This window comes from Ambystoma mexicanum, chromosome 6p (assembly GCF_040938575.1).
Source record: "Ambystoma mexicanum isolate Mex_15411 chromosome 6p, UKY_AmexF1_1, whole genome shotgun sequence".
NCBI classification, from domain to species: domain Eukaryota; kingdom Metazoa; phylum Chordata; class Amphibia; order Caudata; family Ambystomatidae; genus Ambystoma; species Ambystoma mexicanum.
This window is the reverse complement of record NC_090935.1, coordinates 1,038,329,375-1,038,353,263: the sequence shown is the minus strand read 5'-3', so window position 1 is coordinate 1,038,353,263 and position 23,889 is coordinate 1,038,329,375. Positions and strand designations below refer to the sequence as shown.

The 23,889-nt window shown below is 43.4% G+C and overlaps 1 protein-coding gene across 4 annotated transcripts in view; it reads left to right on the top strand.

The window, feature by feature from the left end:
- SYK (spleen associated tyrosine kinase) overlaps positions 1 to 23,889 on the top strand; it is a 556,773-nt gene that overhangs the window by 410,807 nt on the left and 122,077 nt on the right. For 3 of the 4 annotated variants that reach the window (XM_069625644.1, XM_069625645.1, XM_069625643.1), the window contains one exon: positions 22,532 to 22,603. The exons of the other annotated variant lie outside the window; for it this stretch is intronic. In XM_069625644.1, coding sequence (XP_069481745.1) covers positions 22,532 to 22,603 — 72 coding nt within the window. The remainder of the gene's footprint in view (positions 1 to 22,531; positions 22,604 to 23,889) is intronic. 4 annotated transcript variants of the gene reach the window in all.

Below are 23,889 nucleotides of genomic sequence, written 5' to 3'. Positions count from 1 at the left end.
GGTTTTTAACAGGCCCTCCGTGAATGACACACATATTGCTTATATATTCAGTGGCTGAATGCTGACCTTGTTAAGACATTTTGATTACGCCAGTAGAGTATTTAATGCCAACATTAAGTAATTAACTCTCAGAAGATGATTTGAAAAAACACTGGAAGGCACTTGAGTGCAGAGTTTGATTGTAAGGCTTAACTAAAGCGAGCTGAAAGAGTTCCCATGAAGGGGTGTTTTGGGGGTGAGGTGCAGGAACTGGGTGGGAATGGACATAGGGATGAGCATGGGCATGGGCAGACAATGGGTCGGCAAATAACCAAGCAATACCTACAAGCTTTGTGTCCCTCCTCAGATGGCATTTCTTCCTATCTGCAATCTAATGCAAAACGTTTGGCTTGCAAGTGTCTCTGTCATTTAATAGACCAAACTCTAAAGATACATTTTTCTTTTGTCATTTGTTTTTATTGTTTATGGAAGAGAACGGAGGCGCCGGTTGCAAGCAGCTGCTTATTGGTTGCTCTGCCCTCTGGCTTTTACCGTTTTGTTCAGGTTCTTGGCACATTGATTGGTCGCTGCACCTGGTTGAGGTGTTATTTTGATATCACATTTCCCAGAACATTAATGGTGACTTGAAACCCCAGCTAGTTTGATAACAGGATACCCAGTTAACAAATGCTGCTGGGTTTTTTAAAGGAGCCTTCATAATTGAATGTTAACTCCAATTTTTAACTTGCCTTCATATTAGAATGTTTGTAAGTCAGAGCATTGCTACACACTTAATGCAGAGCATAAGCAGACTTGACTCTTGCCACGCACATGTTCCCCTGTGTTTTGTTCTTTGAGGATTTGCCAGTAGATCTTCAAGAAAAGCAAAACATGTATACACAGTAACAACATTTGAGCTTCCGGTCTCTTAAAGCACGACATAATTCCAATCCAGCCCCTGAGACCGGGCCCTAAGAATGGCAAAACATGGTCGGTCGGATTTAGAGGTTTCAGTGCATTCGTTGCCATTGTAGAAAAACCTAATTCAGAGGTTTCTCATCCAATTGGAGACGCTGTGCTCTTCCTGAAGATCTTCTTACTCTCCTCCTGACTTCAAGCAACGATTAGGTGATCCGTTGGTCTGGTCCTAAAGTGGGCAGTTCCCCACACTAAATAGCTAAGGGATGCATGCATTCTTACCACATAAAAAGTAAGGCACCTCTAAATTGCCTAAAGTAGAATTAGCGCAGTTACCATTTTAGAGTGCTCTCCCTAATGTGAATGTACGCAGGACAGAAAAATAAAAAGTACACTATCGGCCTCATTACAAGTCGGTCAGTATTCCGGCAGTAAATTTGCCAGAATACCACCTAACTGAATTACCATTACAGCCGCTTGGTACGGCGGAATTACCGCTGGATAACAAGTGGTGGTGGTGTAAATCCCCTTTTGTTATGAGTCCATAGGACTATATGGGTTTTTATGGCAAATACCACCGATTTTGCCGATTATTTGGCAGAGCGTTAGAGGATTTACCTACAGCATGATGCTAGAGGCATATCCTCCACTCCAGAGCCATACTAGTAGTATGGCGGATCGGGAATATTGGTGGTAATTCCATTACTGCCAATTTTTTCCCGCTCTGCATCTTTAGAGGACCCATTAACGAGTACCATCAGTAGTTGAAGACCACTTTTCAGTGACTTCCCTAAAAGGTCACACATTCATTCTTGCTCTGCTTGTCAGACTGCGTTCATATTCGAAGTTGGACTTAAGCAAATATTCTAAAATGTTGTTGATTGTCAAATTGATATGTGCACTGCTTGAAGTTGTGGCCACTTCCTTGTGTTTGCGTGCCATATCCAGCAATACATCTAGATTCTAGGCAACTGTCTTGCCATACAGCAAATAAATAGCTGACAGAATGGCAAAACCTGAGATGGCATTAGGAAGAACAAGATTTGTTTTTTACATAGATCCAAGAGATTACTGAACAGTTAGCCTCTGAAGCAAGGACATGGGACGACATGTAAAGGTCGCCTTCTCGTTTTTCAAAGCCCTAAGCCAGAGCTTCACTGGTCCCTGCCTTACTACTTCTCAAAGAAATTTAATGCCAAGCTCTCTCTGAGCAGCAATGTGGGGCCCGAATTAAAGACGCCAGGTTTTCTTCTGTTTGAAGGCCAGTTATATCCACTAATGCCCACAGACCAGTACTGTATTTTGATATGGCTTTTGCCTTGACCGTATACATTCTGAGCAAAATATCATAGCACTTCTTGGTGGACTCAGAGAACAAGTGATAACCTTTCCCCAGGGCAACTCTGAGCCCATCCAGTGCCATTTCCTGCCCCCATGGCCAATCGCGGGCCCAAGGCTCTTCCCTATACACCCCCTGGCCATCCCTGCCCCACTCCCTCCTCCCCACCAACACGCCCTGATTGGAGGCTGCAGCAGAGCCATGTGACCTACATGGAAGCTGTGCTCTCCACAGAGCTCTTATCAAAGCCATTTCTCAGCCACTCCTCGGCGGACTCAGAGAATAAGTGAGAGCCCTTCCCCAAGGGGTTCTCTGAGCCCATACAGTGTCATTTCCTTGCTCAGAGGCCTAACATCGCTACAAGCCTCTTCCCTGCATTCCCCCAGCCATTCCTGCTCCACTCCATCCTCCCTGCCCACCCACCCTGATTGTAGGCTACAGAAGGGCAATTTGATCTATACTAGAAAATAGACCCTCCCAGGGCAGCCATGCCCCAGCAGCCTGCTAAGGGCTTAGGCAAAGGGGACCATCCTTGGGTGCTTTCCATCCCTGTTTACCGATTTGCCTCCTGGTGCCGCAGTCCTGCCAGTTCTCGCCCTCACTGTCTGCAGCAACATCCAGGTAGGAGACTACTTCATTGCTGCACCTCTACATTTTTGAATTTCTTTGTTCATTTATTCCACCACGTTGTCCTTTCTTCCCGCAGGACCGTTGGATTGGGTTTGCATTTTTGAATCTCATTGTTGTTTTATTCCACCACATTACATTTTCTTCCCGCAGCACTGCTGGTTTGGGTTTGCATTTTTTTTATCTCGTCGCTGTTTTGTGTCCCCCACATTGCATTTTTCTCCCCCATGGCTTCTGGGTTGGGTTTGCATTTTTGAATCTCATTGTTGTTTTGTTCCACCATATTGTGCTTTTCAACCGCAGGGCTTTGGGGTTGCGTTTGCATTTTTGAATCTTGTTGTTTTGTTTCTCCACATTGCCTTTTCTTCCCCTGTGGCTTCTGGGTTGGTTTTTCATTTTTGAATGTCATTGTTGTTTTATTCAAGAACATTGCATTTTCTTCCTGCAGGGCTTCTGGATTACATTTGCATTTTTTATTGCCATTGTTATTTTATTCTGTTTCCATTTTTGAATCTCGTTGTTGTTTTGTTCCACCAAATTGCTTTTACTTCCCCCAGGGCTTCTGGGTTGGGCTTGCATTTTTTAATGTCATTGTTGTTTTGTTCCACCACATTGGGTTAACTTCCCACAGGCTTCAGGGTTGGATTTGCATTTTTGAATCTCACTGTTGTGTTTTTCCACCACATTGCATTTTCTTCCCTCAGTTCTTCTGAGTTGGGTTTGCATTTTTGAATCTCATTATGTACCCACAGTGCTGCCTAGCCTGGGTCTATTTGCATTGTTATTTTTGCTAGCATTGAGCTCCACTACATTGTGTTTCCTCCTCTAACAGTGCCTTCTGGGCAGGGCTGGCATAACCAAATCTAACTACTGGAATGGTCCACCACATCACATTTCAGAATTTGCTGGGTTGGGATTGTTTGCAACTTAGTTGTCTCACACTGCTGGTACTCTGCCACACTTGCAATATCCAGCCAGGCTCTCCAGCTGGATTGTTCTCCTCTATCCCGCCACTGGGTGTGGGTCTCACAATTGAATTTTGTTTTTGTTCTGCTCTGCCATACTTACATCGTTCTCCCTTAGGGTCCAGGATGTGGGCTTCTCCCCATGCCTAGCAGCTCTAAAATTAGCAGCTCATTCAGCTTCCCCCTCAACCCTCAGGCCCCCTGCTCCCCCTAAACTCCTGAAGAGCATGAACTGTCCCACTCCTGGATGCTCTATACAACACAACTCCCTCTATCTCACATCCAGACCCAAGACATCACCCCACACATACACACTTGCAGCCTCCCCCGACCCAGTCAGTCCGCAACCTGTTTAAATACACCGCCAGGCACACACACCATTCACCACTCCCTTTGTACCGCTAGAAGAATTTCCCCAGACTCCCTTACCTCCCATAGAAGACTGTCACCATACCCCCACTTGTGACTGGAAACAAGACTGGAAACCCCATTCGGAGCCCTGCATACCCTTTCAACCCCCTACTCACTGCACAATCCACATCCACCTTCACATCTCACTCGAGGACCTGTACTCCTCACCCCCCACACACACTCCCACACCTAGTAACCACTACACCCACCTTTACCCATAGGACTCCCAACTTGCAAGCACCTTTTACACACTCACCAAAAACGCACATGGCAACCAATACCTCTCCCTCCACCAGGAACCATAGGCCTCCCCGAGAGACATCTTACATTCCAATGCATCTCACACCCGATACCCACCCTCTCCCTTGGGCTCTACTCCACTACATTCTCGAGTCATTCACTGGACCTCCCCTGGCAGCACTCCCCTTCTCAGCAGCTATCAGCACAACAGCCTTTACCCTTCTGTACATCGATAGCATCCCAACCCCATCATCTGGATACTCCCACTCTGCCTCCCTAGCTTCCATCTGGAAACTACAGCCCCTACCTCAAACCCTCAACCAATCAGCATAATAAAGTGCATTCTGATCAATGCAAGACCAGTTGCTAAAAATCACCATAACATTTACTACCTAGTTTCATCTGACGTCCCTGATAACCTCTTCATAACCAAAACCTGGTTCTCACAAGACTTGCAGCCTTCCCTTTGGGCTACAATCTTATTGTGCATAACAGAACCAGGAGGGCAGGTGTCATTGCCATTGTGTACAAATCCTACCTCTACATTTCACACTTGGAAAAACAAGCCTGCAACTCAGACTGCAAATCCCTCCTGTAAGTGTTTCTGCTTACCCCCTCGCACACTCACACCTTCCTGCTCATATACCAATGACCGGGATACCATAGATGCTATACCCACCAAGCTCTTCACAACACAGGACCAAAATAGCTACAACATAAACGTACATGCTACAGGCCCACCCCAACCTGAGTTCAGGCACAGTCATGCTCCTTGTCATTCCAGTGGCAAAATCAACCATAGTAGGGGGCTTTTCTTTCTCGGTCCAAGCACCCACCATCTGGAACTCAATCCCATTTACCATTTGCTGCATAGAGGATCACCTTACATTCAGGAAGTCTCTAGGCAATTTCCTGGGTGAACTATTTCCCCCCACCCCTGACAGGAATGCAGGGGCAACTGATGAATCAACAAGGTGGGACCTAGTATCCCAGGGAAAACATTTCAGTCAGTTCTTACGATAAGCGCTGCAAAACCTTGATCTAACTAGGTGTCAACCTTGCGTCACGGAACGATAGCACTCCATCACAATGGAACGTAGTTGTACCCCTTCTGGAGCACGCCCACCAAACCACTACACATGTGCAATAAACACTGCTTGACTTCATCCTCCCAAACACACATCACTTCTTCCAATAGAATACAGCTGAGTCTCATGAAACAATTCAGTCCAGCTGTGAGCTGTAAGGGATCAAGAGCAAGAGTCGGACACAGTAACAAGTTTCAATATGAAATAGCACTTTTATTGCCAAAAAATATTAAGAGGGTTTGGGGAAATCCTACCTGTCCCTAGGTCCATGAGGGTGAGAGTGTTTGGGCTCTAGACTCCACATGTGCTTCACTAATTTCTTTATAATTGTTTACTTGTTCCAGGTTTGTGAGCTGCATGGTCACAGGTTTGTGGAGAGGCTGCCCCACCTCTCATGTGAATTGTTATTTGTTTGTACCCGGATACCTTGTGCCATCTTAAATAGATGTCACGTCTACACATTTGATTAAAACAGTGAGGTTTATTTAGTCTCTATGTGGTCAGCCGACACGTGTTTCGACCCCTCAAGGTCCTTATCAAGGCTGGTTTATATACATTTGGGTGCGTTGGTGAGTTGGCGTTAGATAATGATGCCGATTGTGAACTTGATTATGACACATTTGTTTGAATATACAAAATAGATATTAAGTGTTTAGCATTTTTGTTTAACAACATGAGAGCGGAGTAACATTGCATATTTGAGCATGCCGGACGGAAGGAAAGGGAAGGAAGAAATGATCAAGAGTTAGCTTGGCTGTAGTCTAAGGTGTGTTACTGTATTAGTGGCCTCAAAACAGTGTTCGTTGCACTGGGCCTTCCCTAAGACGTGTTGGGCTTGAGGCCAGGTTGTTGGACTGTGATCTGTAAGTATTTGCGGTGGCCCGCGAGTGTTATAAATTTCAAGAAAACATAAATTTTAGTGTCATATCAATATATACGTTTGTAAATGCAAACAAAATAAATATTGGAAACTTAGAACTCAAAACCATGGTCATTACTTAAATCTTTTACATAATATAAATCGATTCTAAAAAAAATAATAGCCCCTGACCCTACATAGCAAATTCCAATGTCCTGGTTGGTGAGGACATGTGTTGTGAAAGTTGATTGCAGTAAGCTATTTATCACATCATGCTATGACATATCCACCATCCTAATTTTGCAATGGGGATCAAATGAACCATTTGATTACTGTTGAGTATTGACAAACATTAGCAGATACCCATTCAATCCTATGGGCACTTCATTGAATTGCTTAGCTCACAGGTTTACTGCTGTTTGCCCTTGAACTTATAATGTCTACAGCATGTAAGGGTAGCTCCAATCAGTCTCCATAAGGGGGAGACTGATTGGTGAGACCCTAATTTTAGGGGTCTATTACTAACAAACGTGCACCGGGATGCACAATGCATGGGTTATTCACCCTTGATGGATTATGATGGAAGATACATTGGCCCTCATTACGATACTGGTGCTAAACCATGGCGCTATTAGCACCATGGTTGGTGCCGGTATCGTAACGAGTCTGCCAATGTTCAATGGGGAATTACCACCCCATTCCAAGGTTGGCAGAGCGGTAATTCCCCATTGAACATTGGCCCTTCCCCATTCCCATTTTTGCCCCATAGGGCTCAATGGGACTGGGGAAGGCGGTATTACCTCGAGAGTCCCTTTGCGCGTCCCTACTTTAACGGCTGGTCTAGACCAGCCGTTCAGGTCGGGTCCCGCACAGGGACCTCGTAATAAGGTGCTAAGTGGTTAACGGCGCCGCAGCCTTTTACGGCACCGTTAACCACTTAGCGCCAGGGTCGTAATGAGGCCCATTGTGCAATTGGCAGACTAATACAGGAACGATTGAGGGTCAGCAACTGTATCTCAAAAGACAATTTCAGTAGGGTATTGATGCAGTACTGTTTAAATATGCTATAAAGGCACTAATTTGAACACCATGAGACAACATTCGACATGTGAATATGGACATTAGTAATTAGCTTTACATTGCTTCATTTCTTTTTCTTTCGATATCTTATTTTTACAATGTTATGAATCAATTTCAGTTCATTTAATGTAATGCCTTGAAAAGCACCCATGGAAGAAACACGTGTCGGCAAAATTTGATGAACTGTGTTATGCATTAAAAAACCTGGCCAATAAGAATGTAATAAATGACAAATTGTTTAATTGGAAATAGCAGCAAGATTATTGTCAGATAAGTGCAATACCAGCAAAGTAAACAATGCTGTTAATCATTCAGGGATCCAGGGGTTAGATCCCAAATTCGCATGGTCTGCAGCTATCGCAAAACAAGAAACAAAAATACTCAAATTAATTATTCTTTACCCAGGTGCACTTACTGTCCGAACAGCCCTGAATCAAGTATTATTTATAGATACAAAATTACATTATTAAGCATCACTGGAGGTAGTGGCGGGGTCAGGTAGGGAGGATGGGGAAGAGGCCATTAGGAGCTCCCTTTTTTAGCAAGTTAGTGAATTTTAAGCTGAGCTTTGGAGAGATCCACAGTTGGACGGGTTTTTATTGTTATTCGCAGTGGGTTCCAGAGGAGCGCAGGGAGTATATAGAAAGAGCAGAAGCGAGAGAAGGCAGGATATGGGGTGGTGAGGTTAAGTGCAGGTGCAGAGGAGGATATAATGGAACGAGATGGCGAGTTGACTATGATACAATCAGACAGGTAATGAGAAGCAAGAGCACTGATAGCTTTGTAAACTAGGAGAAGTAACTTCAAAAGAGAGCAGTTGTGCAGGGAGAGTCAACCAGCATATTGTTGGTAGTTAGGAGTAAGGGAGGATATGGGTAGGTTGCAAAGAGTGCAGGTAACAAAGTTAGGAAATGTGCCTAGAGGGACAATAGAGTAGATTGCAAAGCTAAGGAGTAGGCTTGAGCAGTAGTCAATTTTGATGAGAACGAGAATGGAGATTTGAGATTTCGTAGAGTGGTAAGAAAAGGATGATTTTTACAAATGTTAAGGAGATTAATACAAGAAGTAGATGCAGTGTTAGCAATGAATTGTTACAGTAATAGGTTGCTATCAAAGAGGACCCGAAGAATGCGTGCCTTGGGTGAGGGAGCAAGTAGGTCAAGTGGGAAGGAGAGGGGAGAGTAGGGATGACATTGGAAACCAGGAGAAAGTTTACTTCTCTTTTTGAAGAGATCAGCATGAGGCAGCGGGGAGGCATCCAGTGACGAATTGCAGTGAGACAGTCCGTAATCCATTTTGAGGTGGCTAGGGTACAGGAGGGAAATGAAAAAAATATTTTGTTGTCATCAGCAAAACAGTTATAGTGAAAGCCAAAGGATGCAATAACTTCTCCTAGGGCAGAGGCATAGAGGATGAAGAGCAGGGGCCAACGCCCACTGCTTTGGGGACACTGGTATGGAGAGGGGTAGGGTCTAAGGGTTGTGAGTTCCAAAGGATTTCAAAGGTAGGAGGTGATTCAGGCAAGAGCAGATTTGCAAAACCTAGAGTCCTGAAGAGTGAGGAGGGAGAAGAAGTTGACCGTGTTGAAAGCAGCAGGAAAGTCCAAAAGGATACATTTAGATGTGGTTTTGGAGTGGTGAGCATTAGAGAGAAAGTTGGAGACATGCATGGATGCAGTCTTGTGGAGTGTTTACTAGGGAAGCCAGATCGAAGTGGGTCTCCAAGTACATTATCCTGAAGCTACTTAGTGATCCAGTTGAATGACACCTATTCAAGGACTTCTGAATACTGGTGAAGGAGAGAAATGGATGATAATTTGCTGGGATGTTTGGGTCAGAAGCAGGATTCTTCAATAGAGGTAAGACAGTTGTAGATTTGAAGGAGACAGGGACGAGAGAGGTTAGAATGCTCAGAGAGATGCGGGCAAGTGATTGAGACAAATGTTTTGGCAATCTGGGGGGCAAAAGAGTCAATAGGAGTGCAAAAGAGATTGCTACTTTGATGGATGTGTGCTAATTCAATAGGAGAGGTGGGGAGAAGTATTCAAGAGTAGAAGAGGGATGGGGAGAGGTGGTGAACAGACGTAGGGTTGGGGAGAGAGAAAAGAGGGCTGTGAGAGTGTCCTACATTTTAGAGATTTTAGAGGAAAAGTAGTGAGCAAAGTCTTTAGCAAAGTGGGAGGGTGAGATGTATATTGCCTTGGGAGGTGTGAGCAAAGATAGGAGGATAGATAAAATATTGCGTGGTGTTTTTCAAAGAGAAATTATTTGTTTTGCCAAGTTGTAGTGTTTGTCAGGGTCCAGGGCAGAGGTTAAGGCAGCAAGGGATTTTTGTGGGCTATAAGTAGGGTAGGTGTCCGTAGGTTGCACCAGCATAGGAGATCATGGGTGCATGTTTATTTTGAGAGTCTGGATTTCAAAGATTGTCTAAGGGTGGAGACAGGGACGGGGAGGTGTGAATGTGCTAGCAGGATAGTGTTGGCCAAATGGAGTCATAAGTCATAAGTACATAGTGAAAGTCAGAGACAATATAGTCAATGGAAGAGGCATAAATAGGGCAAATTTAGAGGCAAGAAACTCATGCCTGACTTTCCTTTTAGTCATTGAAGTGGAGAGATGAAGAGTAGAGGGTGGATGAACCAAGATGTTAAATGGGACAATGGAATGATCAGAGGGACAGAGGTCTACGGCAAGGTCAGAGGAGAAGTATTGTTTGGAGTGCAAGACAAGGTCAAGAGATTTACCACCAGAGTCGGTAGGCTGGTCGTGGAGGGTGTAGAGGGATTGAGAAGATAGGATAGAGTTAAGTTCAAGCAAGGAGGCCACATAGAGCTTGGGGAGGTTAAAGTCCCCTAGCATGGCAAAGGGTATGTTGGTATGAAGGGACACATGGAGAAGGGTCAGTTCGGGGAAGAAGGTGTTGAGAAGACCAGGGGTTCAATAGAGGGAACAGATTAGTGAGAGGAGTAAATAGTGTCATATTCAGAAGCAGAAGATGTGATGTAAGTTGGGGATAGCAGGCAGTGTTGAATGCCTTATTGACAAGGAACCATATACCACCGCCCTTCACAACAGGTCCTGGAGAGTCAGAAAAGGTAGAAGAGTCAGTGTGGAGAGCTGCTCGTGTAGTTTAGTCATTAGGGGAGAGTCGGGTTTCTGTAATGGCAAGAAGGGAAAGTTGAGCGTGTTAAGAGTCAAAGTGGTCAGTGATGTTGGGAGACTTGTTGCAGTGGACTTGTGCATTCCAGAGGCCAAGTGCAAGTGTGATAGGAGGTGGGGGAGAGGAGAAAGTGTTGTGTGGTATGCAAGGGGGATAGATGAGGTTGGAGATCTGGAGAGAACATGAGTGTCTTATTTGAGGGGTACAGGTTGAGGGGAAGGGGGAAAGATGGGGAGGCTGGGGGGTGATGCAAAAGGTACACCAACTTGAGGGTAAAGGTGAGGAGAGAAAGAAAGAAGAAGAGTGAGTAGTATGAGGAAACGAGAAAAGACACGGTGCAGGATGAATGGTAAAAGAAATTGACAAGTTAAGACAATGAAGAAAAGCTGCAGCCCAAGTGAGTGAGCGGGTAAGTGATTGAGTGGAAAGGGAAGGGGTGGATGGTTGGCTGAGAAGAATTAGTTGTAAGTTCTAGGTTGTTATTTTATGTTATGCTATGTTGATTTAGTTGTGCTAGGATAGGGGTCTAGTTAACCAGGGACAGTTAACATACCCAAAACAGTAATGTTCCTTGGTCCTATAAGGAAACAGAAGCTCTGCGGTGAAAGGATAGGAAATGGGTGGAAGGAACCTTATGCATGGAAGCAGAAGTCTGGTCCACAGTGAGTTCTACGAAGTCCTGGCTTGAGCGGGGGTTCTGGCCTTAAGCCCATTTTCAGCCCTAACAGGCCCAAATAAGAAGCTGCCCTTTGCGGCTTTTGGCCCTAAGCTACAGAAGTCCGGGCTGGAATTCCAGGGGAGGATGAAAAGGGAGGCAGTGTGTCACATGTCCCTGTAGGCATCCACACTTGCAGGCAGAATACTCAATGTTGTAGGCCCATGCAGCTTTGTTTTTCAGGCAGGATCCTCTGGTGATGCACAGGGACCTCTGGCAAAGCAGATATGAAGCAAATCATGTTGTCACACAATTTTCACATAGGAGCATGCACCTCATTCCTATTTTTCAAAATGATTGTTATCAATATTTCAAGGCACATTGAGTAAAAAATGGTGAACAGTAGAATATTGCTGGTGCCTGAAATACTCACTGTGCGGAAAAGGGACAGGGGCCACATTACGACCCTGGCGGTGACGGTATGTACGGTGCTGGTAAGGCACTGGCACCATTCGTACCGTGCCGCCGAATTACGAGTTATGCTCGCGGGTGCTTGACAGCCCGCCAGGTCTTATCTGACCCTATCGGGCAGAATGGGGATCGGGAGCCCGGCATTACCGCCACCAGCAAATGGGCAATTAACAGCCCATTCAAATCGTAATGGCCCGGTTATTGCCCAATGGCGGCAGCCGGTGCGGTAGAGAGCATGGCGGTAGCCATGCTCGTAATGAGGCCCAATGTGCTGTAACAGCACCGAGAGAGAATGTAGCCATTAAAAGTGAGGACAGAAGTTGAAGAACAGGAATGAAGGTGTACAAAAACTGCACTTCGAAGTGATTAGATCACGGTCAGTTTATGTCACTGTCCAAGATACACAGGAAAAGAAGTAGCTTTTTTGCTAAACTTTAACTTCATCATGGAGTGATTCAGAAACTGAAGAAATCCTATGTTGAAGTTTTCAATAGCAATTAGCTAATTGGAAATTCTTAACAACATCATCAGACACCAGTTCCATAGGTTTTCACGTTTGGATGAAATACATAACTGATAATTCAAACTAACATGAATGTGCATTACTTCCTAAATTATGTATTATCAGCTATATTAAAAAACTCAACTAATTCAATAAGCATACACATATATTTGCAAATTCGAGCCCATCCTGTAGCACTTGCACACAACATATCTTGCTGTAAATTACCAGTACAATTAAAGCTGCTGTCAAATGATGTAAAGAATACAATTTAAAATGCAATAGTACGCTCTGTAATAGAAAAGGGAGACATTTAAATTGTTTTAATTGTGCTTCAGTAGATGCTTTAAACACTGAAGTGCTTAGAAGCTCAAATAACGTCCTTCAGTTGAAACTTGATATCGGAAAACATGAGGCTGAACATTCAAAACTTCAAAAGGCAGCCATGCAGAATTGCAAATAAGCTATCTAGAACGATTGCATGTTCTTGCTCTGTGCTTATCATATCCCATAATGATGTACAGCTGATGTTCAGCGTGGACACGTAAAATGCCCAATTCTAACTCAGAAAAGTGTATACAGAAGAAATGTACCCTCTTAGGTGGGGATACTGAGGAATGCATCCGCAGATTCTGGATTAGGTATAGGACAGAGTCGTCCTGCTTCTACGCAAGGTAACTGCAGGAGTTATCAGTACCCAATGGAATGGAACTCAATGTATCATCCTGCAACCGATAAAGGACTGCCATGGCCATGTCGGGAATTAAAACTTTGTTTTGCTGCACAATTGAACACGCATGTCTGGAGCATGTTTATCACATGCTGAGGTAATATGCTCGCTATCACTTGTGAAGGATGACTATGTTCTTCAAAAAAGTAATCAGACAAACGGGTAATTTTGTTCTAATGAACCCCCCTGATTTCATCAAGCTAGACACTCTTTCGTAGCAAATGAAATAATTTGCAATGGCAAATTTACTAGTATTGCAATTTGCAATAAAGTAATACGAAAGTAAAGCCAGGATCAATTTACTAGTATTGCAATTTGCAATAAAGTAGTACGAAAGTAAAGCCAGGATCAATTTACTAGTATTGCAATTTGCAATAAAGTAGTACGAAAGTAAAGCCAGGATCAATTTCAAGGAACAGCAATTGCTGTTTTTTTATTTATGTGATTAATCATGTGAAGCTTTTCCGAAAGAACGGTTTTACCATAATCTGCTTTGTTTGAAGCAGGCAAGAACTGCGGATACATGTCGGTGAACTTAATTGTTTTCTGATAAGGCTTTATCTTGGATTAGTACACGGCAAGGGGGTATGGCTGCCTCCCAGCCAATGGGGAGGCTCAAAATGCGGGCGTTACCAGACAGTAATCCTGTCACCCTGACCCTCCTCAGTGCTGGCCCCCGCCATCTCCCCCCGCCGGGGAATGAGTTAACTCTAACCTCCAACCCCCTCCCCTTTCCCCACATTTCCCTTCCCTCCCCCCACACTTACCTGCTTTTTGGGTGCGAACGTGCTGGAAACACTTCTGTCTCCAGCACGTCCGCTCCAGATCTGTAACAGGCCGCCGAGGGAAAGGAAGAAGGGACTACACATAGTCCCTTCTATCCTTTCCATGGCAGTCATTTTTTTTGTTTCCTTTATTCCTTTTTTTAAATGGCCACCATGGAAAGGCAGAAGGATAAGGCAGAAGGACAAGGCTTTGGGGACTGCGTGTAGTCCCTTCTACCTTTACATGGTGGCCATTTTCTTTTTTTACTTTTTTTATTGTTTTCAACGGCCACCATGCAAAGGAAAAGGTCTGTCTGGTCTTATGGGCCGGTGTACTAATAGCAATAAGCCCAAGTAGGGGGGGCATTATCACTTCAGGGACATTTGTTAACTATGGGCCCCGGGGGCATTACCTGAAGTGGTAATGCCCCCCTGCTCGGAGCTTATTGCATATATAATTTTACTGTGTAATTAAACATGTTGAATAAGGGATTCAGCAAGCAGAACTTGAGCATGCTGGTACCCATTTTCTTGACGTGATTAAACCTCCCTCATTGACCCTCAGAAAGTGTCTCTTTTGTGAATTTGCCACAATTCAAAATTGTGTATTGTTAAATGCTGACCTTGTTTAAACGCGCTCGGGTAGTGCTCACTGGAGGCACACTTGGCACTTTTTCGTTAAACTTAAGAGTGAAAACTTTAGCTTGCTGCATATTGCAGGCAACATGTTAGAGGCACTCAGCCACCCAGAGTGGTTCAGACAATTGTATGGAAAGAGTTTTGGTAAATGACAACTGTGTGTGCAAATTAAAACAAAGGACACAGTAATGTTATTTTCTTTCCTCCCTAACAATGCTTTTCAAATAGCATTTAAGGAAGCCCTAACTAATAAATGCATGCCCCTTTTTCTGCTCAGAACTTAGCCTCTCAGCGAATGCGTCTCATCTTGCAGACACGCCATCCTTGCCCTGGGCCTAGCTACAGATGCCGTCTAAATAAAGCCGTGCACCAAAAGGTTAACAACTTTACTTACACTCAAAGTGAAACGAAAAACCAAGATTATTTCCCTTTCTCTCAGTGCTGGTAATGCTGTTGGCACCGAGACACAAAAATACAACCCTTCACAGTAAGGGAGTCTCGGGAGGATATCTCAGGGGCAACGTGCCCGACATGGGGAGACACGGGTTCGATCCCTGGGCCCACGCTTAGAAATCTCTGGGTGTTATGCGTGTTATAAATAACCTATCATATCAAATGATGAGAATGTTGATGACACTGTGAAAGAAACAAAAAGTAGTCCTTTTTTTCCTTCAACCCCAATGGCAGGATTGGTGTCAGCATGAACAACCTTCTGTGTTGTCCATGGTTTTCAAGGTCAGTGACAATGGTGTTTTCAACAAAATGAGCACCCCTATTAGCATTATTGGTTGCCTTTACAATAAATAACGGTGGTTAACCGACCATTTTCTCAGTTATTGGGTCTGGCTTCACTCGGGACTGATAACTTTGAAATGCTCATTTAACAACCATTATTGCCTTCAAATTCAGTCAATAGTGCTAAATATTTTGTCCAGGAAAATTATTGTTTAACCTTTTGGAACATTTTACAATCTATGTCTTCGAAGTATCGGAATAAGGTCATAGTTTCAAACATACCTCTGATAAAGGTGATCATTACGAGCTCAGCGGTGCAGTAAGAAAGATGTGGTAATTCCACAATCACCACTTTTTTGCTGGTAACGGAATTACTGTTGTTTGTACTGCACTGCCGAATTCCGAGTTTGGAGGAAAAGTGGAGGTAAAGCTTTCACTTTTCCATCAAAAATGCGCGGAATGTCCCCATGGTATCCTACGTGTTCCATAAATAGGGGATTTTACTGCCCTAAACCACTTGCAATCCCACATAAATCCACGTGACCAAGTGGTGGTAACGGTAATCGAGTTTGGATGTATTTTGGCAGATTTACCACTGAAATGCCACCAAAATCGCAATAAGGCCCAATTGACTTGTAATAAATGGTTTGCAGTGATAACACGGGAGCTTGTGATCTGGATGACGCTCATTCCATGATAAAGTCTGGTGACAGCTGAAATTGCACCCCCTGGATTGTAACAGTGACCACTGTAAATGTGATCATTGTCCAAGTTCTGGGTAATCCAGTAGATACCGGGTTCAGTCCGGCATGCATATCCAGCGGAAATAATTTAGATCTATGGTGCAGTAACTATAGTCAAACTGCAGTATGCTTAAAACCCTCTCACCTACTGGTGTTAGATGCTTCGACAATTGGCCCATTTCACAAATATTTCCTGAAAACACATAACTGCATAGCTCCAAAGTAAAGCTCTCTGCAACCTTTAAAATTGAACTCACCCATTTTAAGTAGGCTCACTGATCAGGAGAAATTGGCACCTGGGGGTTTGAGTGGTAGGCTCAATAGAACAGTATCAATAAATGAAACCCTGATGCTTACCAAATGTTACTTAAAGTCTCTTCTCAGAATTTGCCAACAGCACCCCACTAGTCTCCACACAATGTATATTTGTTATGCTTGGTATTTTCATATCAAGAAAAAGCTTGTCTGATCTATTCGTTTTCCCTCTCTCATGAAGCCATGTGCCACTGGTAGACAGCCTTTTCTGAATGGGGTGGTGCACACACACTCGTCTTCATGCACCCCTTCACACACTGTAACACAAGAAGAGATACATACTAGTTGCCCTCTAAAACAGGGCCAGCATTGTCTGGCACGCACATTGTGGATAATCAGCTACCTCCAGATGTCATTACAATGCAGACAGTTAGCCCATGAGTGTCATTGGCAATGCATAACAGTGTGCTCCTCCTTCCCCTTTCTGGCCCCTTGCACCTAGAAACATATGCATAGAAACCATTAAGTTACCAGTAAGGATGATGTGTATGAGAGGGTAGATGCAATAAGTCAGGGGTCTGTATGTGGGCCTCCAGATGTTTTGGGCCATAACTCTCATGATGCCTCACCATTGACTACTCTGGTTAGGGCTGGTGGGAGTTGTAGTCCGAAACCTCTGGAGAGCCAATGGTTGCAGACCCCTGTGTTAAGGGATCACAGAGTCATAATATGTTCCAAGCAACCAGATAGTACAGCCAACTATGTCATAGTTAGGCGTCACAGATACCTCCAACTTTGTTACAAAGTTGCTTTCAATAGGAGGTGTCAAAACAACTAGAAAGACAGAAGATGAATCAGGAAATTATATCTTAATCTGCAGGATGTGAAAGAATGGGGTACTGTCCTAGCAGGTTGGCAGTTTCAAGAGCACTGCAGCATGGTTTAACAGAGATGTGATCTTTAATGGTTCCATTTACCATGTGCTGAGATCCCGCCTGCAGTAATTCCTTGTGCAATTAATGCTCCGTTCAAGGAGGCTTGTATTCCAGATGTCTTAATACTTGTATGGAGTATTCTGATAACAGAATCTGTGGACCCAAATGTTTGTACCAGCTACAACCCAAGCACAAATGTTCCTTCCCTCATGAATATCCCAGATGGTGCAGTAGACATTCAGTCACAAGTGCTTTTGGAAGCTATGTCCTTGCTGGGTGATAGTCTATGAGGTTACTGTCCACTACGAGCACAGAAATGGTGTTGGTGGATGTTAGAGATAACCTTCTCAAGATTACTGATGAGGGAAATATTGGTCTATTGGTGCTACTGAATTTGTTGGTCACAGTTAATACGCTAGGTCGCTCTATTTTGTTACAGCATGTTAAGGATAGAGCTCATCTTTCTAATAGCATCATCTCTTGGGTTAAAATCCTTTGTAACTAATTGTATATATAGAGTCAAAGTTGACACCCACGCATCCAAACCTGGTTTCCTATCCTTTGGTGTTCCTCAGGACCCATGCATTTCACCATTAATGCTTATTTTTCATCTCAAGCCTTTACAGGAACTTTTATCAGACCTTGGAGTTACTTTTCAGAATTATGCTGATGATCTCCAGCTTGTTTTTAAATTATCAGGTCACCACAATGCTTATGTTATTCATGTGCAACTCATCTTTTCTAAAATGTGCTCATGTATGTCCTTTAAATGGTTTGGACTGTTCAGAAAAAAGAATGAACTTCTAATTCTTCCCTCTTCACTGATCACAAAAGAGGTTGTGCTCACAAGTGAGTTCAGCTTGGGAAGTTGGCCTATTGTGGTCTCTGACAAAGTGAAATCTTTCCATATATGACTTGTCCTTATCTATTCTTTCTCAGATAAGTAGGCTAGTGAGTGCCTGTAATGTTCTCATAATACATCTCAGGCAGGTTGAACCTTTATTGTCTGAAGATCATAGTCCTGTTTTAGCAAGAGCGACTATTGGTGTGGAAATATATTATTGTAATTCTCTGTATGCAGCATGTACAATGAAGGCTTCTTCAAAATATAGCTCCTTGGATTGTTTCAAATGCACACTATATATCCCCAGGCCCGTCAGATATTTCACTGACTACCTTTGAACAAAAGGATCAAATTCTCACTTTGGTCCATGAACCGCTTTATCGTTCTGCTGCCAAATACATCAGACAACATTTCTGCTGGCATACATTGTTGAAACTCTGTTGTGATCTCTATTTCTCCAGGTTGTGTCCCAGAGTTATTGTTCCCAAATTTCATAAGAGTAGGGCATTTGGTATAGAAAAATGTATTAAAGTTGTGTCTCTCTGGTAACCAGCAGAACCCAGTATATTCTCATGATGGTCGCTGCCATTCATGTTAAAAGATAGAACTCCCCTCCACTACTAAGTTTATAAAATGGCAGGAGAAAAACATATAAGTAGGACTTAAAACAGAACAGTAGTAAAACAAACATGATATCTTGTATGATATGAAGTCTCACCTTAACCACAGCAACAGTTAGTGACTTACATTATCTGTTTCTCAACTACAAGCCTCATTAAACCACCATGCTGCACTTTTAGTGTTTGACTTGAAGTGGCCAACAAGTCTTCTTCATCGGACCTGGTGTATTGGTTATGGCTGCTTGTCTTGACACTGTCTTCCTTAGTGCAGTGATGAATATTAATGTTCAGGCTTCTCTGACGGTCAGATACAATAGCCAGGGATGCACTAAAGTCTTGCTGACACTCTACACTGGATGCCAGACAGATTCTTTGAAGAATTTTTACATGTTGTCACTTAAATACTATTGTTGATGAAAAATCATGCTTGAAAATCATGTTTGAAATCTATAAAAGTGCACACTGCACAAGTAACGTGATATGAATTAAGAACCTTTATTGAACTGTACAAGTATTTGGTTGTATTTTTACAACACACATAGGGCGTGCGAGGGACAGGAGTGTTCCACAAGACTGTGGACATCTACTGTTGTTCTACTTTTGTATACCACCTAGTGTTAGGATTGGATTGTCTCCCTTGCACCCCCTAACGTTCTTGAATATTTTTTCAGAATATTATGAGTTAATAGGTATGCTCCCAGCCACCAGGTTATTTGGTCTATTGTAAAAGGAGGTTACCAAGAAATGTTGTTTAAACAAGCAACATTGTCAAATAAACCAATCATGATCATGATTGGCATTTCTCAGTGTGTAGTCATTTCTCCATCCAAAGGTCACTTGAGATAAACGTCATCTTCGCAAGAATTTGCCAAACAAATTTGACACCTATTAGTGGCACATTTCGCATTCATTGTTCCCACATCTGACTACAAAGCCACTGATCAAAAGCTGATAGTTATATTTCCAAAGTAGGAGGTCAGCAGATTTGAAAGTCAATTTTACTGTGGACCAATCACTTTAATGCAACACGAGTAGCTCTGCATCAATTTTCAAGTACATATTTCTTTTGCTAATCATCGCCTGATGCTGCCCATCTCAGTAAGCACTTTTTCATTGCACTAAAACCTTCCAAGCAGGAGTTGTATGGGACAATTAATTTAATCAACACAAAAATATAGATGCACTCCCCCTCAGAGCCAGCAGAGTCAAAATCTATCACGTGTGTGCATCATTAGTGGGACAAAAATCAAGTTAAGGCAGTTAGGCAACCAAGTGGAATTCCAGAAAGAAAATGGTATACAAAACATTAAACCTCCTTACAAGTACGGCACTGTGGGTAAAAGTTGTGCTAAGGTGGCAGCAATTCAGTTACCACCACTTTTTAGCCACATTACCGCATCACCATACTATGAGTTTGGTAGTATTATGGAAGATTTCCCTCCAGCAAAAAGTTGCATGCAAATCGTCCACCCTACCACAAAAATGTGTGGAATTACTGCAGCAAAATTAACACTGGAGCTAATTCTGTTGAAATACCCACAGGGTGCAAAAATGGGGAATTACACGGCCCTACCACCACTTCTAATCCTGTAGTAAACCCATAGGACCAAGTGACTGTATTAGTAATTGAGTATGGCTGTAAGTCGGTGAATGTACAGCCAAATTACCATCAATCTTGTATTGAGGCCCATTATACCTTCCAAATCTGGATCACAGTAAAAGAGAGGACAGCAGGTCTTTGTGTGATGTGGGCCATCAATGCTTGCATGCAGAGAGTTTGGAGAGGGCAACAACACGTCAAAAGCAATGGTGTAGTGGCATCCATCCATGACTACGATCTTACCCTCTTTGTACACTTTGCATTTGTTTTTGGCTACAACAGGTATTGGTTTGTGACACCCAGCAGCCAAACCCCATCCATGCATACATGACACAGACATCTGCTGCATACAGAGACTGTAGTCTTTACAAAACAGAACCAACTGTCAAAGTCATTCTTCAAATATCTGAAGAAAATGTTGACTTCCCATGCCAATGTTCTCTGCTTTTCCAGAGACTTTTTCTCCTTACGAAAATAAATTAAAACCCAAATGTTAATGAACAGTCGATTAATCTCAACACTTCGCTGACTGTCATGCAACCCACTATTGCATCCCCCATCTCATATCATTTCATAGGACAACGAGTCTTACTATGTTATATTATGTGTGACTGTACAGCATTTTGAAGACCGAATGCCCCTGGTTCATGCAATACAGACTGTGATGTATTTGAATAAACAAGTAAATAGATGTGTTGAAACGTTTAGGTTTTGGACCCAAAAGTATCACTCTTAATAAGTATGCAAGCATTAGATGGCAACACATGTTGAGAGTCGAAAGTCTCTTTTTAGGAAGAAAATGTTATGCATGCCAATAATATGAACTGGTTTTAATAAACACAATTAGGATTTGTTTCACAGTTTTCACATTTTACAGCAACTTTGCTCCAGTGCAGGTGAAATTGTACATGATGTTTGCACTGAGGCAAAAATTCCCTTTGTGCAAAAATCATAAGATTTCAATTATTTTAATGCATTTTTACACCAGGCCTAGTGCTAACACGGAATGTTAGCCCTCATGCAAAATTGCGTTCAAACTATTTGTTTTTGCACTAAGGCCACTTGTTTAACGTAGTGCTGATCCCATGCACAATTGCACGTGTATCTGTGCACTTTTCCTTTAATCTGTCCCCTGGTGTGGCAAGTGCAGCCCCGCTTTGGGCTCACTATTAAAAACGAGCGGTAGCCAGCCATACGCTCTGTTAAAGTATGCTGCTGTGATGCACACGAGCTAATTCTGATGGGTGGCACCTGTCCCGCTGCCACTGCTAGTGCTGCCATGCACTAAGCATCATTTGGGACTGAGAGTAGACACAGGCACACCACACTGGGTTGTTGTTTGCAACTCGCCCCCGGCCCCCCAAATTGATGGTGCTCAAAACGGAAATGCTGAAATTGCATGCTACGTGTGCTACCTCCTGGGTGGCACACATGAAGAGCACATGCTCAGGACCGGATGGCCAAATGTCTCATATTAATAAATAATAATAATAATATGTTCACACACACACACACACACACACACACACACTGCGATTCCTGTAAATGAAGCAAAAAGGTGCGCCCACAAAGGCAACAGGCATGCATTCTGTTCTACAAAAGAGGACTTGTGCCTGCGTTTGTAATGCCAAAAGTTGGTACCTGCGGCAGAAATAGCACAATTTGCCATTTGCAGAGAGTGCACAATTTCTGTAATGAGGCCGCAGATAGGGAAGCATTTAACTGACATACACAAACAAGACACTCAGGGACTCATTTACAAAAGCCCTTTTCGATAGGAAAGTCCCGTTGTAAGATGCTATGTAAATCAGGCCCTTATGCTCTTGAAGATGGATTTTGGAAACACAACCAGAAAATGGCTTTCCATGTGTGTCCCTGCATCACATTCCTCTTGAGTGTGTGGGGGGGGACCTGCCAATGGTGTGTCCTGATGTTGCATATGGACCTCAGGGATGGGGACGGGCTTCAGCAGGATCTCCAGCCTGGATTATCATGAACCTTCGAGGGAGAGTAGAACCGCCATGGTTATCCAGTTTTTACTGGCAGAGACTGGATCTCCTTAAGAGGAAGAGATGAGAATGCAGGGGATTGTTCGTTCATTTCCCTTCAGGTGCCAGCCTCTCTGCACAGGGGAATGCAGCACCTCGATGGGTTATGCATGACTGTGGGCAACCACTGATCCCCATCCATAAGGAACGGATCAGCGGGAGAGCCTGCCATGAGGAGCCCAGCCAGAAGACACGCCCAGCTCTTCCCTGCGGGTTCTCCTCACCCAGGAGGTGGAGCCTCTGAGTGTACTGTGCGAATGTAATGTTGACAAAAGCATCATTTGATAAAACCTTTACTGATCCTTTTCAAAATTGTGGTTTCTAGAGTTTGACAAGAGAAGAAGGCTTATTCTCAAGGATCAAATCCTACTCTTTCCCAAAAGCTGGCAGTAAAAAGGTGCATTACACAAGCAGCATTTTCTGAATACGTGGACTTCCCACAACAAGCTCGGTTTCTTTTGGCATGGTACTAACTAACAAGTGTGGAGTTGGCTACTAACAGGGGGGATTTCATGGCCTTTCTGCTTTTTTGGACTATAACCTGTGTTCTGCATTAGCAACAATTAATTCTGTGCTCAAATATAACCAATTAAAGGAGCAAAATATTGACACCGCGCTAAGAAATGGCAGCTGCTGTTTCAATTTGAGAGGGAAGTTACTTCTCATGGGTGAGGGAAAACAAGGGGACATGATCACGGAATAATGTGTACTGCTCGCGTTCTTATATTTAACAGACACAGCTCTCCCACACAAGAGGCACAGTGCATTTGTGATGTCCTTGTTAAGTCCACTAGGCATGTGCAATCCACACAAGCCACCGAGATGGGACCTCTCAGGCTTGCAAGGGGCCCTGCTTTGCTACAGTATCACCACATAAGCAAACAGGGATTATAAGGTGCTCTTTAAACAGTCTCCACCTGTAAGCCTGTGATAGTGAGCGTTGGTACTTACTGGGGGGGGTTTCACTCAGACTTAATTGTTGAAGTTGTGTGTCTTGCATGCTTTTCTGAATAACAATGATTTTATGACCATTTACCCACACTTTATAAACTGTGTGCTTCTGTGTCCATTGTTTACTTATGTTAAATGGTAGTTTGTCCACTTGTGCGTGCTCATAAAACGTTTTGGGTAGGTTGTGTAAAGGCATATTTCAATGGGCATGAAAAAACGATATTAAAATAGACAAATGTTCCACTCTCCAATTGGCCATTGCCCAGCACAGTGACAAGTCATGCACAATTGGGGAAAGGGAGAGGTAGGGGAAAAGGGAATGTGTTTTTTGTGGGTGCACTGGCAATCACCTACCATGCATCCCCAGAAGGGCCCCTTGTCTTTGAAACCAGCCTAACCAGATATGATCCCATATCCGGGACAATCTGGGGAGTTCGCTCTAGCATCTAAAAGAGGTCCAGAGCTGATGGGGACTCGCAAAACCTTTTAATGTTAAAAAAAAGCATGTTACAGTGTGACTTACTGAAAACGTTTTGCCATCCTCAATTCTGCAATTGCATGCACTGTTTCAGCACGAGAGACGACAGACACATCCAATGGTTTACAGTGATAGCACACAGTTTGTAAACTCTTCGCATAACACATTGCCAACAGGTCATTCTACAATGGGAAAATCAAGACTCATGCTTAAAAAAGACTTTTTCAGGTGTGTTTAAGTCGACAATGATGTAA